The sequence below is a fragment of the Eumetopias jubatus genome, unplaced genomic scaffold (assembly GCF_037043125.1).
Source record: "Eumetopias jubatus isolate StellerSeaLion01/CBP00866 unplaced genomic scaffold, mEumJub1_p1.0 scaffold_9, whole genome shotgun sequence".
Taxonomy (NCBI): domain Eukaryota; kingdom Metazoa; phylum Chordata; class Mammalia; order Carnivora; family Otariidae; genus Eumetopias; species Eumetopias jubatus.
This window is the reverse complement of record NW_028274815.1, coordinates 91940961-91958868: the sequence shown is the minus strand read 5'-3', so window position 1 is coordinate 91958868 and position 17908 is coordinate 91940961. Positions and strand designations below refer to the sequence as shown.

The following is a 17908-nucleotide window of genomic DNA, read 5'->3' as shown; positions in this document are numbered from 1 at the left end:
CCCCCTATGCCCCACCAGCACCAGGACAATATGGCTGGACTGGCCCTTGTGGTTCAATTGTAATAGCAAGACACACCTCAGCAAAACCATCAGGGAACTTTGGAAAACAAAATTTATTTACTCACAAGTCCTGGTGGGTATGTGGTACACCTCCCTGGTTCAGTGCAGTCTCAATAGAGAGACAGAGAGAGAGAGAGAACAGACCTGAGGCTTCACCTTTATTAGAGGCTGAGGGTGGGGTATCCAGGGTTTCATGGGTTCACTCTTTATCAGTGAATTTAAAGTATAAGAGCCAGAAGTGGAGGGGCATCAAAATGGTTCAGTTGGAAGAGTGTGTGACTCTTGATCTCAGGGTCGTGAGATTGAGCCCCATGTTGAGTGTAGAGGTTACTTACATCAATTAAAAAAAAAACTTAAAAAAAGAGCAGGAGGTGGAGCATAGGAAGGGGGAAGCAGAGTCACTCACATGGTCATGTATCTAAGTCACCCAGGGCTTTCTGAAAAATGTACCTTCATGGGTGGGGTGGCCTGCTTCCTTATCTCGTTGTTTGCTAGTAGCTGTGTCCTATAGCTGCAGTGTTTGTTTGAGGTAGACATCTTTGAAATGAATGCCTTGGAAGTCAATAGCTCAATATATTACTTACATTACAATCAATAAACTTTACATCAGGCACTTACACTACACTGGTCTAGGAAGCATGCTGCTATGGCTTCACTTTAGGTTGATGCACCTGGGCTCACTTTCAGGTAGGTTCAGAACATTGTTCTGGAGTCCAGACTAGGTGTTCCTACATAGCACATTCTCAGACTACATTCTAGGGCACCCCTTACCTTGGAAAATCACCTGAGAACAAGTGCACAAATGCAGTATGTCTTCACATCTCACCATTATCCTGACACATGGTCACTTCTGCCTCTACTGCACAGTGCTAAACCAGCCATATGCTCAAACCCATCACATGAATGGAGAAATACATTCCATGCACTGTAGGGGAGGCCCTGAGAAGTCACTGCAAAGGGCACAAAGGAAGTATTCTTAAACAGGAAAGCTTGAAGGATTGCAGCAATGACTCAGTCTGTAACACTGGGTTATATAATGCTGAATGTAAAAATCTAAGTCCCAGGAGTCTTACATACACTGTGGTAGATACCCTTTTATAGAGTACAAAACTGAGCATGTCAGGTGTGCCGACACTGGTGATTAAACTCTTGAGTAAAGGCAGGGATGATACGAGGTGTCCTGGATAACAAAGGAGCACACATTGTCAGATATTGATAACATTCTGGCTCTTGGTTTAGGTGATGGATTGTGGGCTGTTCACTGTCTTATACAGCCACACATGAACCAATGCCAGGTGTGTCATGAACAAAGGAAAGGATGATGTTTAAGCAAACTCTGGGCAACTAGGGTTCATAAGAAAAGAAAAAGACAAGCAAACAAAAAACGCAAATGCATCATAGAGTCAGAGAAAATCAAACAGATGTTTTGAATTTGGCGATTAATTTGGAAAGGGTTAAGGGGCAGTTTACTCTAGCAACGCAGCCTCAGTGGAACCTGGGGTGGTGGGACTCCTTGCTCCAAAGACCTTCTGAAGTGGGCTCCCTGTCTACTGGGCTGTGTCTTTGGGGTTGGTCCTTAATTATCCTCTTGGCCTCAGGAGCAATGAATGACTCTTGCAGAAGAAGCTGGGAGTAGCTGGAAGTAAGTGGGAATAGCTGGGAATAGACAGGAGTAGTTGGGAATAGGTGAGAGTAGGGGGAGTAGGTAGGAGTAGAGGGGAGTAGCTGGGAATAGGTGAGGGTAGGCAGGAGTAGCTGGGAGTAGGTGGGAGAGACACTTTAGATTTGGGTGGAGGCAGTGACATGCATATTGAGACTTGTAGGTGGCTGAGCCTCTGGGTGGAGGTGAGGGAATATCAAGCCCTGGTAAGGAGGCTGGGCCTGGGTGTAGAGGCAGGGTGCCACTTGGTCCTTGGTGAAGTGGGAGAGGCTATTAGAGATGTGGTTGAAGATGTGGGTGCACACAAAGTGTGATCAAGATGACTTGCATTTTTTAATAAAAGTTTTTATTTACGAAGATCATTTTTAGTGTTTTGCCTCCTGGTTCACATGTACATTGATACTCAAGAGGCACAAATGCAGTACACTGGTTCTCAGACACGGCTATACACTGGAACCTGGGATGGCTTCCTCGTCACTTGGCCCTCTCGCAAGATTGATTTTTTTGGTCTGAGTGGCCTAGGTACTTCTTAAAACTCCCCAGGTGCTTTTAACATGTAGTAAAATTTCACTGCAACAATTTACAACCTGCCAAGCAGACTTATACCTGCATATTGTTTCCTATACGTTGCCACTTCTCATGGTCAAGAGCCCATCAATCTTCTGGCCCTGGGACCAATGCCCACCTCTTGGCCCCTCCAGGAACTTGCTGGACATTGATTTGGGATTTTCACAGAGAAGCAGAATCTCTGAGAACTCAGGGGATGCAGGGGCCCCCTCCCGCTAAGGCACAGGTTCCACCATCAGGTTGGCTGGGTGACCCTCACCCTTGCAAGACGGCAGAGGGAAGTGCTATTGGTCCAAACAGTGGGGGTCCAGAAGCTAGGCATTTAGGAAGCTGAGGTCACTGCACAGGTGGGCAGGAGACCTCTGGGTGGTCCCCACAGCTTGCCTGCTGTGTGTGAGCTGTCTGCACCGGAGGACAGTGGCTGTGTCACAGGTGCTGGATTACATCACAAAGTGTGCCCTGCCTACAGGGGCATGGAGAGAGCAGAGTTCAGCACTGAGGGAGACCCCTGACCAGGGCTTAGGCACAAACTGAGTGCTAGAGACCCAGGAGAACCACGGGCTGGGGTGTGGGCCACAGACAACTACACAAGGAAGAGGGGGCAGCCAGTGGGCACAGCAGGTTGGAAAGTCCCCAGAGAGCTGGAGCCAGGAAAACTTGGGGAAGCAACGCTTTTCACAGTCACAACTTACAAGCTGAGGTGCAGAAACAGGAGTGGGCAGTGAGGTGACCAGGGTAGGTCCTGGCAGACTGGGTCTAAGTGTTCTCCCTGAAATTGCAGACCATATCCGGGGGATGGAGGGTGGATGGCTGGTAGCAGGGACTTTTTAGCTGGTTTCTTGTGGGTTGATTTCCTTGGAGACAGGGATAGCCCTAAAGGGTGGACCTAATGGTTCTTTCTTGAATCCAGCTGGGCTGAAGCTGTTTTAGATCTTTGAACCTGCAGCAACCGCAGCCATCCCACCCCGCCTGCAGCTCCAGCCATGGGAGGACGAGGAGGCTCACTTCTGTCCCTGGATGGAGGGATCATGACTAGATCCTGGGGGTCCTGCTTGCTCCTGCTTACCATTTTGCTGGCCCTGGTGGCCAGCACAGACCCAGGCAAGAATAAGATCAAGGTGTTGAGGGAATTAAAAGTGGTCAATGCCTCAAATGCCAACGTGAAGCAATGTCTCTGGTTTGCCATGCAAGAATACAACAAAGAGAGTGAGGATAAGTACCTCTTCCAGGTGGTCAAGACAGTACAAGTCCAGCTGCAGGTAAAGGTGTTCCCTCGCACCATGCATGTGTGCCTATGGTGGGAGAGATTGAAGCTGGACTGAAAGAGTGGGCATGGGAGAAAAACAATGATATATAAAAGTCCTAAATATGTGAGTGATCAAGTACTTACACATTTGCAGGTCACTGTGACATCACTGCACTTTCTATATATGCTTCTGCTGTTGTTCTAAGTTCTTTATGTGTACTAACTCACGTAAACTACAAACCGCAAATCATAGGTTCATGATTTGTATTTGCTAGGGCTGGGAGACAAATTGAGTGTCATGAATATTTTGCAATAATGCTGCCATGGGCAACATTTCCATCTATCTGCATAACGTAAATTGTGTGGTTGAAAAAAGACATGTGGCTTATCTAATGTGTAGGTAATAAAGTCTCTCCTCCTATAGTCTATAATTCTTTGAATCCAACATTTGTTTGGTAGAAGCACATTCTGATTCTATGTTCATAAAAATGTATCCCTCCTCGCAGGGTCATGCATGGCCCAAGGCTAGGAAGCATTGTTTAGTTGGATTCCATTGAGGATGATGCTCCCCAGAGCTTGCAACATGTGGTCCTGCATGCCATGGTCAAGGAAAAGCCCCCAGAGCTGGAACTGAGCTGACTGTACCATCCTCAGTCTGCGGGTTGGTGGTGCGGCTTGTAATTCCACCATGAAACTTGTGGGAATGAATTGTAAAGGTACCCAGCGGAGAGGTCCTTGTTGGCAGAGTTTACTTCCGTTTTTATATTCTCCATATGGCATGTCCATTTGCAAGAGCTGAGCCAGTGTACATGTTGATGTTTATGACCCCATCCCTTTGGGACCTTGTGAACGAACAGCCCGTATTTCTAGTATATCATTCTGATGGCGCTCTGTTTATTTTTATTTTTTTTAAAGATTTTATTTTATTTATTCATGAGAGACACAGAGAGAGAGAGCGAGAGAGAGGCAGAGGGAGAAGCAGGCTCCCAAGGAGCAGGGAGCCCGATGCGGGACTCAATCCCAGGACTCTGGGATCATGACCTGAGCCGAAGGCAGACGCTTAACCATCTGAGCCACCCAGGCGCCCTGATGGCACTCTGTTTATTGACTGGCACGCTGCACAATCCCCTGGGGAACTCCTGCATCCCTTTGAAGTAGGGGGATGGATCCTGGCTCTTGTAACTTCTCCAGACCCCTTTGCAGTTCTCTTTCTTTGGTATCCAACTAGCACACATATTCAGCAAGTTTCTCCTAAGCAGCCCTATGCCAGGGATGTACATGGGGTGGTGAGATAGACAGAAATAATCACACTCCTAGGAAGCCAGCAGTCTAATCAGAAAGAAACAGTGCCAAACCCAGAATGAGAGCTGGAGCATCTGACCTGGTGGCGTGGTACCCAGGAGTCTGGAGGTCAAGGAAGCCTTCCTTGGATAGGCTCTCACCTGAGGGGCTTGCAAATGTCCTACCACACTGACCTCACCGTCACCAATTAAATGAGGATCTCTAGGTAGGACCCAGGTCTCAGTAGGTGTTAAAACCTTCCAAGTGATCCCAATACACAGTCAAGGCTGAGAACCACCTCTCTAGGGAGTGATATTGGTGCCAAACCTGAGGGCAGACTAGGAGGGGATCAGGTGAAGGATGCTGGTGGGAAGTGTTTTCTTTTAGGTTTCCCACAGCAGATCCCAGTGCTAGAATTCAAGTGCCAGTAGTTTATTTGGGAGGCCACCCCAGTAAGCACCAGGAGGCTGGAGGAGAAGGGAGAGAAGGCAGGAAAGTGGCCAGAACAGAGTGAGTTACGGTGCAGATGACCACAATGGGCCTCCCTGGGGCCTCGGGAAAGGATGCAGAGCCTGCCTCAGAGTTTGGCCACCCTGCAGGAGGGAAGATCAGTTGCTTACCCATCAACTCCCATCCATTGTTGGCTAAGAACTGCTCTTGGCTCTTGCTGGTCAGGAAACCTCCAAGCAGGGAGCCCCAGGAAGTGGCAGTGTGTTTGGGAAGAGCAAAGGACATGGGCACCACTCACAGCATCTACTACAGCAGGGGAGCCCAGGAGGATTGGGGGGCTGCACGGGGGTTGGGAAGAGCAGTTACATGTAGCTGGCTGCCACTGGGAAGGGGCATGGCCCATTCAACAACTCAAAGGAGCCAGTGTGACTGGACAGAGAGGTGGGCAGGGACTAGACCATTCAGGGCCTTGAAGGTACCCAACTTAACTCTCCAACCCAAGGGGCAGCTCTGGCAGTCTCTTCTTGATGTCAACTAACCAGCTTCTCCCCCATGGCAGGCCAGAGTCACCTTGTTAATTCTTTGGAATGTAGCTAAAATGTAATACAATTTTATTAAAGGTTTGAAGATAGCAGACCCCTTTTGTCTCCTGCTGTAATCTCTTAAAACCAGATGAAAGCTGATTTAAATGAGTTTCGTGAGTGTCTTTAACCACACTCAGCCATTAATGAGTTCAGAAACTACTGATGCCTTGCTGTAAACCCATTGCTTCTCTGCTTACTAAACACTCAGCAGAGAACAGCAAGACCAACTCCAGCCGGCATGGCCCCTTTAAGGACTGCTTGCTGAGGTTGTGGAGAAGCCCTCCAAAGCAGGAGATGTCACCAGATAACAGACTCTGAGGGGGGTGTGGGAAATGAATCAGGGAGGAGCGTCCAATGTGGCCACAGGGCCTGTCCTTTCTTCTGGCCTGTGCAAACTTGTAATATCTCAGGCCTAGGAGAGCTGATGGTTCTGGTGACCTCATCCTTCTCCCTGATCCTTCATGGAGGATATGGCATGCCCTGGACTTTGGGTCAGAAAGTGGAATTGGAAGATTTCACCTTCATTGGGGCCCCACACTGGAAAGGAGACTTTTCCCCAAGGATACAGCTCAGGGGAGTGGTTTCCAGGGTCCAACTGGTATCAGTATACAGCAGAAACCAGGCCTTCCTCTAAAGGTATGTTGGAAAGAGGGGATAGGGAGGCAATAGGGAGAGAGGATGAGGGGGAGAGTGTTTTTTAGATTTTTTTTTGACTAAAATTTTAAAAAAGTAAAATAAAAATCTTTTGAATAAAATTGCACCATTGTTAATTGACAGGTTACAGATCGTTTGGAATACTTTATTGATGTTGAAATTGGCCGCAGCAATTGCAGAAAGTTTTCAAATAGTACTGAAAACTGTGCCATTCAAGAGAACTCTAAACTGGAAAAGGTAGGTGATCAACATTCTGTGATGGTCTTGGCTGCTCTGAGCCCTAGACAGAAGAACTCGAGGTGCCTGTATCCTCTCTCTGAGGTCTGGATCACTCCCAAAGTTTTGCCCCAGAGTGGGCTTTAGAGCAGAGGGTAGAGAACAAGGGAATATGATGAACCCCTCTGAGTCTTTCCTTACACCCCATCCTAGGGGCAGAATGCTGTCAGGGTCAGTCTTATTGCAAGGGCTTCATCCACTCTGTCCTCTCGGTGCAGGAAACCTTGACAACACTATTCATTGAAAGCGTGTCCTCTTGGACCCAGATGAGCAACCTAGCCATTGCTGGCCCCAGAGCTGCTCATTGTTTCGAAGGCAAGAAAGGAAACTCATTCATCCACTCAGCTACGCATTAAAGCTTACTATGCACCAGGTGGTATTTTGGGTGCTGGAGATTAAGCAATGACTAGGCCAGACATTGTTCCCATTCCCCCAGAGTTACAGTTGATTCTTTCCAGGCTCAACCATGATTTCCAGGAAGGTCATGGAAAAGCCCAAAGACCCCCACCAAAGGACTGACCTGGGCCAGGGGCTTTTAGCCTCAAGCCCGTATTTCTGATCTCAGAGGTGGGGAGAACCCCAGATTCATCTAAGTCCTTAGTGTGATATTGATGAAAGCTTTCTGCAGGTTTGCCCAAGAGATGTGTCTTTGCTTTTGTTTACACCAGTGGTTCTTTATGTGAGCAGGCATCAGAATTACCTGGAAGCCTCAATAAACCCAGATGGCCAGATCCTACCTGCAGAGTTTTGGACTCAGTAGGTCTGGAGTAGGAACCAAAAGTTTGCATTCTTAACAAGTTCCCAGCTGCTGCTGCTGGCTGTGGGACCATACTTTGAGAACCACTGCTTCATGTAGCCATGCCACAGGAAATTGCAAGGGCCTATTAACAAAGTGCACTTCCAATATGTTTCACTAAAACTGCCTCTGTATGCTCAAACTTTATAAATCCGATCATTTCCAGTTAACGGCAGATACCCATCAGGACAAACATTTAAGCAGGGAGCATGTCTTCATGCCATATGGCTTTTATGTTACTTTTTTTTTTAATTGAATTATGTTATGTTAGTCACCATACAATACATCATTAGTTTTTGATGTGGTGATCCACTATCCATTGTTTTCGTATAACACCCAGTGCTCCATGCAGTACGTGCCCTCCTTAATACCCATCACTGGGCTAACCAATCCCCCCTCCCCCCTCCCCTCTAAAACCCTGTTTGTTTCTCAGAGTCCATAGTCTCTCATGGTTCGTCTCTCCCTCCAATTCCACCCACCCGCCTCATTTTTCCCTTCCTTCTCCTGGTGTCCTCCATGTTATTCCTTTATGTTCCACAAATAAGTGAAACCATATGATAATTGACTTTCTCTGCTTGACTTATTTCACTTAGCATAATCTCCTCCAGTCCCATTCATGTTGATGTAAAAGTTGGGTATTCATCCTTTCTGATGGCTGAGTAATATTCCAATGTATATATGGACCACATCTTCTTTATCCATTCATTTGTTGAAGGGCATCTCGGGTCTTTCCACAATTTGGCTATTGTGGACATTGCTGCTATGAACACTGGGATGCATATGGCCCTTCTTTTCACTACATCTGTGTCTTTGGAGTAAATATCCAGTAGTGCAATTGCTGGGTCATAGGGTAGCTCTATTTTTAATTTTTTGAGGAACATCCACACTGTTTTCCAAAGTGGCTGTACTAACTTGCATTCCCACCAACAGTGTAAGAGGGTTCCCCTTTCTCCATAACCTCTCTAACATTTGTTGTTTCTTTTCCTGTCCATTTTGCCATTCTAACTGGTGTAAGGTGGCATCTCAATGTGGTTTTGATTTGAATTTCTCTGATGGCTAATGATGAGGAACATTTTTTCATGTGTCTGTTAGCCATTTGTATGTCTTCTTCAGAGAAGTGTCTTTTCATATCTTCTGCCCACTTTTTTTTAAATTTTTTATTGTTATGTTAATCACCATATATTACATCATTTGTTTTGGTGTAGTGTTCCATGATTCATTGTTTGTTCATAACAGCCAGTGCTCCATGCAGAATGTGCCCTCTTTAATACCCATCACCAGGCTAACCCATCCCCCTACCCTCCTCCCCTCTAGAAACCTCAGTTTGTTTTTCAGAGTCCATCATCTCTCCTGGTTCGTCTCCCCCTCTAACTTACTCCCCTTCATTCTTCCTCTCCTGCTATCTTCTTCTTTTTCTTTTTTCTTAAAATATGTTGCGGTATTTGTTTCAGAAGTACAGATCTGTGATTCAACAGTCTTACACAATTCACAGCGCTCACCGTAGCACATACCCTCCCCAATGTCTATCACCCAGCCACCCCATCCCTCCCACCCCCCACCACTGCAGCAACCCTCAGTTTGTTCCTGAGATTAAGAATTTCTGCCCACTTTTTGATTTGATTATTTGTTTTTTGGGTGTTGAGTTTGAGAAGTTCTTTATAGATCTTGGATACCAGCCCTTTATCTGTAGTGTCATTTGCAAATATCTTCTTCCATTCTGTGGGTTGCCTCTTCGTTTTGTTGACTGTTTCCTTTGCTGTGCAGAAGCTTTTTATCTTGATGAAGTCCCAAAAGTTCATTTTTGCTTTTGTTTCACTAGCTTTTGGAGATGTATCTTGAAAGAAGTTGCTGTGGGCAATGTCAAAGAGGTTACTGCCTATGTTCTCCTCTAGGATTTTGATGGATTCCTGTCTCACATTGAGGTCTTTCATCCACTTTGAGTTTATCTTTGTGAATGGTGTTAGAGAATGGTCGAGTTTCATTCTTCTGCATGTGGCTGCCAAATTTTCCCAGCACCATTTATTGAAAAGACTTTTTTCCATTGCATGTTTTTTCCTGCTTTGTCAAAGATTATTTGACCATAGAGTTGAGGGTCCATATCTGGGTTCTCTATTCTGTTCCATTGGTCTATATGTCTGTTTTTGTGCCAGTACCATGCTGTCTTGGTGATCACTGCTTTGTAATATAGCTTGAAATCAGGCAACGTGATGCCCCCAGCTTCGTTTTCCTTTTTCAACATTTCCTTGGCGATTCGGGGTCTTTGATTCCATACAAATTTTAGGATTATTTGTTCCAGCACTTTGAAAAATGTCATTGGAATTTTGATCGGGATGGCACTGAAGGTATAGATTGTTCTGGGTGGCATAGACATTTTAACAATGTTTATTCTTCCGATCCATGAGCATGGAATATTTTTCCATCTTTTTGTGTCTTCTTCAATTTCTTTCATGAGTGTTCTGTAGTTCCTAGAGTATAGATCCTTTACCTCTTTGGTTAGGTTTATTCCAAGGTGTCTTATAGGTTTTGGTGCTATTGTAAATGGAATCGTTTCTCTAATTTCTCTTTCTACAGTTGCATTGTTAGTGTATAAGAAAGCAACTGATTTCTGTGCATTGATTTTGTATCCGGCTGCATTACTGAATTGCTGTATGAGTTCTAGTAATTTGGGGATGGAGTCTTTTGGGTTTTCCACATAAAGTATCATGTCGTCTGCGAAAAGAGGGAGTTTGACTTCTTCTTTGCCAATTTGAATACTTTTTATTTCTTTTTGTTGTCTGACTGACGTTGCTAGGACTTCTAGTACTATGTTGAACAATAGTGGTGAGAGTGGGTGTCCTTGACATGTTCCTGATCTTAAGGGAAAGGCTCTCAGCTTTTCCCCATTGAGGATAATATTCGCTGTGGGTTTTTCATAGATGGATTTTATGAACTTGAGGAATGTTCCCTCTAGCCCTATACTCTGAAGAGTTTTAATCAGGAAAGGGTGTTGTATTTTGTCAAATGCTTTTTCTGCATCAATTGAGAGGACCATATGGTTCTTCTCCCTCCTCTTATTAATGTGTTCTATCACATTGATTGATTTGTGAATGTTGAACCACCCTTGCATCCAGGGGATAAATCCCACTCGGTCGTGGTGGATGATCCTTTTAATATATTGTTGGATCCTATTAGCTAGGATTTTTGAAACCATATTCATCAGGGATATCAGTCTGAAATTCTCCTTTTTGATGGGGTCTTTGTTTGGTTTGGGGATTAACGTAATGCTGGCCTCATAGAATGAGTTTGGAAGTTTTCCTTCTGTTTCTATTTTTTGAAACAGCTTCAGGAGAATAGGTATTATTTCTTTTTTGAATGTTTGGTAGAATTCCCCAGGGAATCCATCAGGTCCTGGACTCTTGTTTTTTGGGATGTTTTTGATCACTGCTTCAATCTCATTACTGGTTTTTGGTCTATTCAGGTTGTCAATTTCTTCCTGTTTCAGTCTTGACAGCTTATAGGTTTCTAGGAAGCCCTTTCATCCAGATTGTTCAGTTTATTGGCATATAGTTGTTGACAATAATTTCTAATAATTGTTTCTATTTCCTTGGTGTTAGTCGTGATCTCTCCCCTCTCATTCATAATTTTATTAATTTGGGTTCTTTCTCTTTTCTTTTGGATAAGTCTGGCCAGTGGTTTATCGATCTTATTAATTCTTTCAAAGAACCAACTTCTAGTTTCGTTGATCTGATCTACTGTGTTTCTGGTTTCTAATTCATTGATCTCTGCTTTAATTTTAATTATTTCTCTTCTAATGCGTGGCTTAGGCATCATTTGTTGCTTTTTCTCTATTTCTTTAAGGTGTAGAGTTAGTTGGTGAATTCGGGATTTTTCTATTTTTTTTGAGTGAGGCTTGGATGGCTATGTATTTCCCCCTTAGGACCGCCTTTGTGGTATCCCATAGGTTTTGGACCAATATGTTTTCGTTCTCATTGATTTCCATGAGCTGTTTAAGTTCTTCTTTGATTTCCGGGTTGACCCAAACTTTCTTGAGAAAGTGGTCTTTAGCTTCCAAGTGTTTGAATTTCTGCCAAATTTTTTCTTGTGATTGAGTTCCAGTTTTAAAGCATTGTGGTCTGAGAATATGCAGGGAATAATCTCAATCTTTTGGTATCGGTTGAGAGCTGATTTGTGACCCAGTATGTGGTTTATTCTGGAGAAAGTTCTATGTGCGCTTGAGAAGAATGAGTATTCTGTTGTTTTAGGGGGGAATGTTCTGTAAATATCTATGAGGTCCAACTGATCCAATGTGTCATTCAAAGCTCTTGTTTCCTTGTTGATTTTCTGCTTAGATGATCTTTCATTGCTGAGAGTGGAGTATTGAAGTCTCCTACAATTAACGTATTGTTATCAATATGACTCTCTTTATTTTAGTTAACAGTTGGCTTATGTAGATGGCTCCTCCCATGTTGGAGGCATAGATATTTACAATTGTTAGATCTTCTTGTTGGATAGACCCTTTAAGAATGATATAGTGTCCTTCTGTGTCTCTAATTACAGACTTCAGTTTAAAATCTAATTTGTCTGATATAAGAATTGTTACCCCAACTTTCTTTTGAGGTCTGCTGGCATGGAAGATGGATCTCCATCCCTTCACTTTCAGTCTGGATGTATCTTTAGGTTCAAAATGAGTCTCTTGTAGGCAGCATATGGGTGGGTCCTGTCTTTTTATCCAATCTACAACCCTGTGCCATTTTATGGGAGGATTTAGGCCATTCACGTTGAGAGTGATTATTTAAAGATATGAATTAATTGTCATCATGTTGCCTGTGAAGACATTGTTTTTATAGATTGTCCCTGTAAATTTCTGTGGTATATCACTCTTGGGGTCTTTCTCCTTTTATAGAACCTCCCTTAATATTTCTTGCAGGGCGGGCTTAGTGGTCACATGTTCTTTCAGTTTCTGCCGGTCGTGGAAGCTCTGCATCTCTCCATCCATTCTAAATGAAAGCCTTGCCAGATAAAGTATTCTTGGCTGCATGTTCTTCTCATTTAGTACCCTGAATATGTCTTCCCAGGCCTTTCTGGCTTGCCAGATCTCTGTGGATAGGTCTGACATTATTCTGATGTTCCTCCCTCTGTACATAAGGAATCTCTTCCCCCTAACTTCCCTTAAGATGGTTTCCTTGGTTCTAAGATTTGCAAGGTTTATTATTACATGCTGGGGTATTGGTCTGTTTTCCTTGATCTTGGGAGGGGTCTTCTCTGCCTCTAGGATGCAAATGTTTGTTTCATTCCCCAGATTAGGTAAGTTCTCAGCTATGATTTGCTCAAATACATCTTCTAGTCCTCTCTCTCTCTCCACTCCCTCCGGGATTCCAATTATTCTGACATTGGAACGCTTCATGGTGTCACTTATTTCTCTGATTCTATTTTCATGGATTCTGGGTTGTTTTTCCCTGGCCTCCTCTTTTCCCTTTTTATCTATTATATTGTCTTCCAGGTCGCTTATTTGTTCTTCTGCCTCAGTTACCCTAGCTGTTAGATTATCTAGATTGGATTGGATCTCATTGATAGCATTTTTAAGTTCTGCCAATTCAGCTTTCATTTCAGCCCTTAGAGACTCTATGTTGCCATTAATTGATTTCTCCATTCTAGCCATTGTCTTCACAATTGCTAGCCTGAATTCCATCTCCAACATCTTGGTTATACCTGCATCCATTTGTAAATCTGCAGCATAAGCCATAATCTCTGAGTCTTTTCTATTTTGGGGACTCCTCCTCCTAGTCATTCTGTTGATGGGTGTTTGAGGGAATGTATAGAGTCCAAATTACTGACCAGAACCCAAGCAAGATGCACCTGTATTCTTGGGACCTTAGGGTTGCTGGGCTCTTGTTTTCCCAGCCTTTCTTCTGGGGGAGGGGCCTGCTGCGCTGTTACTCAGGCAACCCTGTTTGGGCAGGGTTGCCCTGCCCACCTGTGGCGGGGATGGGCTCTGTGCGAATCAGTTTTTGGGGCTTTTGTTCTCTGGCGGCTTTCCCTGGTGGCTTTCCGCATCTCTTCCGTGAGTCAGAGCCGAAGAGACCGTTTCCAACCCTCTGCCTCAGAGCAGAGAGACCGCAGTCTGTTCTTCAGTGAGCTCTCCAGGCCACACTGTCTCCATTTCTGTCCATGCGGCTATAAACTGCAGCGGCCTGGGTTGTGTGCCCCTCCGCAGTGCCCCTAGTCCTGCCTCCAGGTTGGGGCACATCTCTGCCCTTTGTGCTTCTAAAACTGCCAGCCGCTCCCAGTTTGCAGGCATGACCCCGCTGCTCTGGGTTTCTGCCCCGGGGGCTGCCCTAAAGTCCTTTCCGTCTGCTACCGGTCTGGAGTCTGTGCCCTGTCCCCAGGGTGCGAGGCTGTCACTCGGCGGTGTAGGATCCCCACGGCCAGACACCCTCCCACTGCCATTTATCCTCCAATATCTGCCTGTGGAATCACGGCTCCCGGATTCATACCTCAAAACCAACTGCCTGCAATATTCTGTTTGTAGAGATCCAGATCTTCTTACATCTCAGGCTTCGTGGGTGCTCAGAATGGTCTGGTAGATATCCAGCTCAATTCAGGGGACCAGTTGAAATAGGGTCCCCTACTCCTCCGCCATCTTCTTCTATCTAGCTGACCATCTCAAATTTTAAGGTGCACGTTTTTAAGCGCACACTTATCAATATTGAAAACAGTTTTTTTTCTTTCCAAATCTTTGGAATAAAGCTGAGCAGTAATAATGCTGGGCAGTTTTTCTTATTCCCAGCTTTGATGGCAGTGCTTTCAGTATTTATATCCTATTATTAAATATTATATCAAGTGCTGATTTCTGGAATTCCTCCAATTCCTTTTGCCAAGAGTTATTTTTTCTTTCTTTTTTTTTTAATTTTATTAACATATAATGTATTATTTGTTTCAGGGGTACAAGTCTGTGATTCATCAGTCTTACACAATTCACAGCACTCACCATAGCACATACCCTCCCCAGTGTCCATCACCCAGCCACCCCATCCCTCCCACCCCCCTCCACTCCAGCAACCCTCAGTTTGTTTCCTGAGATTAGGAGTCTCTTATGGTTTGTCTCCCTCTCTGCTTTTGTCTTGTTCCATTTTTTTTCTCCCTTTCCCTGTGATCCTCTGTCTTGTTTCTCAAAATCCTCATGTCAGTGAGATCACATGATACTTGTCTTTCTCTGATTGACTTATTTCGCTTAAGTTCCATCTGTGTTGTTGCAAATGGCAAGATTTCATTTTCTGATGGCTGCATAACATTCTGTATGGCTGTATATATATACCACATCTTCTTATCCATTCATCTCTTGATGGACAGCCAAGAGTTATTTTTTAAATTATGTTTCTTCTATCAATTATTTTTTCAGCATCTACCAAGTATACTAAATAATTGTTCTTCTTTGACCCATTAGTGAAATAAAGTAATAGATTCATTAATGCTTTGTCATTCTTACATATCTGGAAGATGTTTTTTTAGGGGGGGATTTTATTGCTTGGATTGCCTTAGTTAGTTCTTATCCATACTGACTGACTGCAGGTTGTTCAAAGTGGTGACAAGTACCTAGTACCTCAATGTATAAGCTTGTTTAGGGAATGTCTGTCTTCTTTGCATTTTCTGGACAACTGCACACAGATATGGCATGGGACATTCCTTACTGCTTTGGGCCAGACAGCTTTGTTGAGCCCGGTGTCAATATGCACATCCATCCCTTTCACAGCAAATTTCTAGCTCTCCCTGAGTGCCCTGGGGGCACACTTCTTGAAGGGTCCTCCACAGATGTGCTGTGAACATGGATGGTATATTCTCTGGTCACCTCACTAATGGCAGAACAGTCCCTTCTTCTTGCCACCTTTCTTTGTGGGAACAATTCTGTTGGGCATGGTGGGTTGTGTCCACCCTTTTAGAATATGGTGAAATTCAATATACCATTTTTTAAAGGAATTTTTATATAGGAATTATATACATTAAGTACTCTTAATCTTCCCTAAATTTAAGAATCAGAGGCGCCTGGCTGGCTTAGTCTGTGGAGTGTGTGACTCTTGATCTCAGGATTGTGGATTTGAACCCTGTATTGGGTGTAGAGATTACTTTAAAATAAAAAGAAAGTCACTTGGAGCATGTAGTGAAACCACACACACAGTTCCATGGCCTCATCCCAAATTTATTCCATCAGAATTTCCAGGTACAGACACCCCACACATTTCATATCACTGGGAAAGTCTGGGAAACACTGTGTTAGGGATAGAAATTGTTTAATATGCAAATGCCTTTAATTTGCCAGTATTTTTTTTTTTAGGATTTTTGTTTTAGGGGAGTTTGAGTTATAATTTATTCCTCTGGTATATTTTGGTTTCAGGATTTTTCTGGCCTGGTATAATGAGAATAAGGACTTTCCATCTTTTTTGTGTGTGTTCTGGATCAGTTTAGGGACCACAAGAGCTTTGGGTTGCCAAGGTTTTGTGTAATTTGCCTATAAAACCCTCTTGATTTGGTGTTTTTTGTGGGTTTCTGGGGGGGGGGGACAACCTGCATAATCCTCCTTTGTGTGTGTCCAAAACTCAGCAGAGACCAGGCTTTCTTTTCTCTGTCTCCTAATAGCATCTCAATGTTTCCAATTATTTAAGATGCTCTTTGCTGTTTTTCCAGGACAGCTATATATGTATCATCCAGCTATCTATCTAACTAGCTAGATTTTTTTTTATTATCTAGCTATTTATCTATCTACCTACCTACTTTCCTATCCATCCATCCATCCACCTATCACACACACATACAATCTTTCATTTGCCATTTCTATGGTATTTTGAAATGGAGAGATGGGCTCTTTGGAATAACAGCTGGTAGGCCCTAGAGCCCTCCGAATTGCTCTTGTTATCAGAACAAAAGGCATTATTAGACTTAAAAGACATTATTTAATTATTAAGATAACATATATTAGTTTATATCTGACATAAAATTGCTTTATTTACATTATAGAAAATATTAGAGAGAATTAAAAATAAAATCAAGTTTGCATCTGATCTCCCAGCAAAACATGATGATTGTTAGTATTTGCTGTCTGTCCCTGGTTCTTATGGGAACAGAGACCCCTCCAGGTATCTGCTGATGGCTGCAAAGGTCTAGGGGATTCCTAGGAGCATTCACTGTTGGCTGAGGACCCATCCTCCAGCTAGCAACAGGACATTTTTTCCCCCTCTTTTTTGGCATTACCGATTTTGTTGTGGTTGTGTTTCTTTTTCAGAAAGTAATGTGCAGTTTTTTGGTCGGAGCACTCCCCTGGAATGGTGAATTCATGGTGATGAAGAAACAGTGTGCAGATGCTTAGGGGGTTCTGGAGCACCCCCCCCACCACCACCATCTCTACCTTTTTCTGTGAAGAGATAAATGGCATGCACCGTGTTACCAATGTGGTTTCCTCATGCATGCCTCTCTGCTAATTTTGTTTCCTAGTTTCTTATTAGGTGGTGACAAAAGATGGGTATGTCCAATTCCTTTTTCTTTTTCTTCTTTTTTTTTTTTTGCCTCAAGGGAAGCCCCTTGACTTTGGCCAACTTGGTGACCCACCACCAGGAATAAGTTTGTCCCTGAGTACAAAGGATGGAGTGAGGTCTGATTCCATTCCCCCCTGCAAATCTGAGGAAGGATTCCTTTTTGATTGGGTAATAACCCCTTCCAGAGGTCTGAAGACAGTGGGTGCTAACTCAACAGGTTCCTTCTGGAAGCCTCCTTTTTGGCCTGAGGCTCTTTCTTCCTGAGAGTTCTGAGTCCACAGGTCACCTGGGCTGGGAGAACTCCTGCAGAAATCTTCCCCTGTGGGGTCTCTGTGAATTTGGGAACTTGTGTTTTTTCTCCTGTAAATGTTAACAATGGTCACACGAAGAGAGACAAAGGGCAATAACGCCTTCAGAGTAAGCTGTGTTGTTCATGTGTACGCGCATGTACGTGTGTGTGTGTGTGTGTGTGTGTGTGTGTGTGTGGAGAGAGAGAGAGAGATAGATGGATTGAGAAAGAGAGAGAGAGACAGAGATGGGGAATGTGAAGAAGGAAGTAGGCAAACATGGATGATAGCAGGAGATGAAATTCTCTTGAAGAAAATAATCATTAAAAATAAGTCAGTCTAATGGGGAATTATTTAATGGTACTCATTTTCAGTTTTGCAATATGAAAGAGTTCTGGGGATTAGTTTCACAACAGAGTAACTATATTTAACACTACTGAACTGTATACTTAAAAATGGTGAAGATGGTAGATTTTATATGTATTTACCATGATTAAAAATAAAAAAAAATTAGACATGTCTGTTTGAACCATGGTGGTGGGTA

The 17908-nt window shown here is 43.8% G+C and overlaps 1 protein-coding gene across 1 annotated transcript; it reads left to right on the top strand.

Annotated features, from left to right (window-relative positions):
* The first annotated feature begins 3315 nt into the window (after positions 1 to 3315).
* Positions 3316 to 16911, top strand: CST8 (cystatin 8). The gene is made up of 3 exons (XM_028123758.1): positions 3316 to 3546; positions 6626 to 6739; positions 16828 to 16911. Exons 1-3 carry the CDS (start codon positions 3316 to 3318, stop codon positions 16909 to 16911), a joined length of 429 nt encoding a protein of 142 aa, XP_027979559.1.
* Positions 16912 to 17908: the final 997 nt, after the last annotated feature.

Coding starts and splice junctions, on each gene's coding strand:
- CST8 (XM_028123758.1), top strand. CDS start 3,316: ATGACTAGATCCTGGGGGTCCTGCTTGCTCCTGCTTACCATTTTGCTG. Junction 3,547..6,625: donor CAGTACAAGTCCAGCTGCAG/GTAAAGGTGTTC, acceptor GTTAATTGACAG/GTTACAGATCGTTTGGAATA. Junction 6,740..16,827: donor AGAACTCTAAACTGGAAAAG/GTAGGTGATCAA, acceptor TTTCTTTTTCAG/AAAGTAATGTGCAGTTTTTT.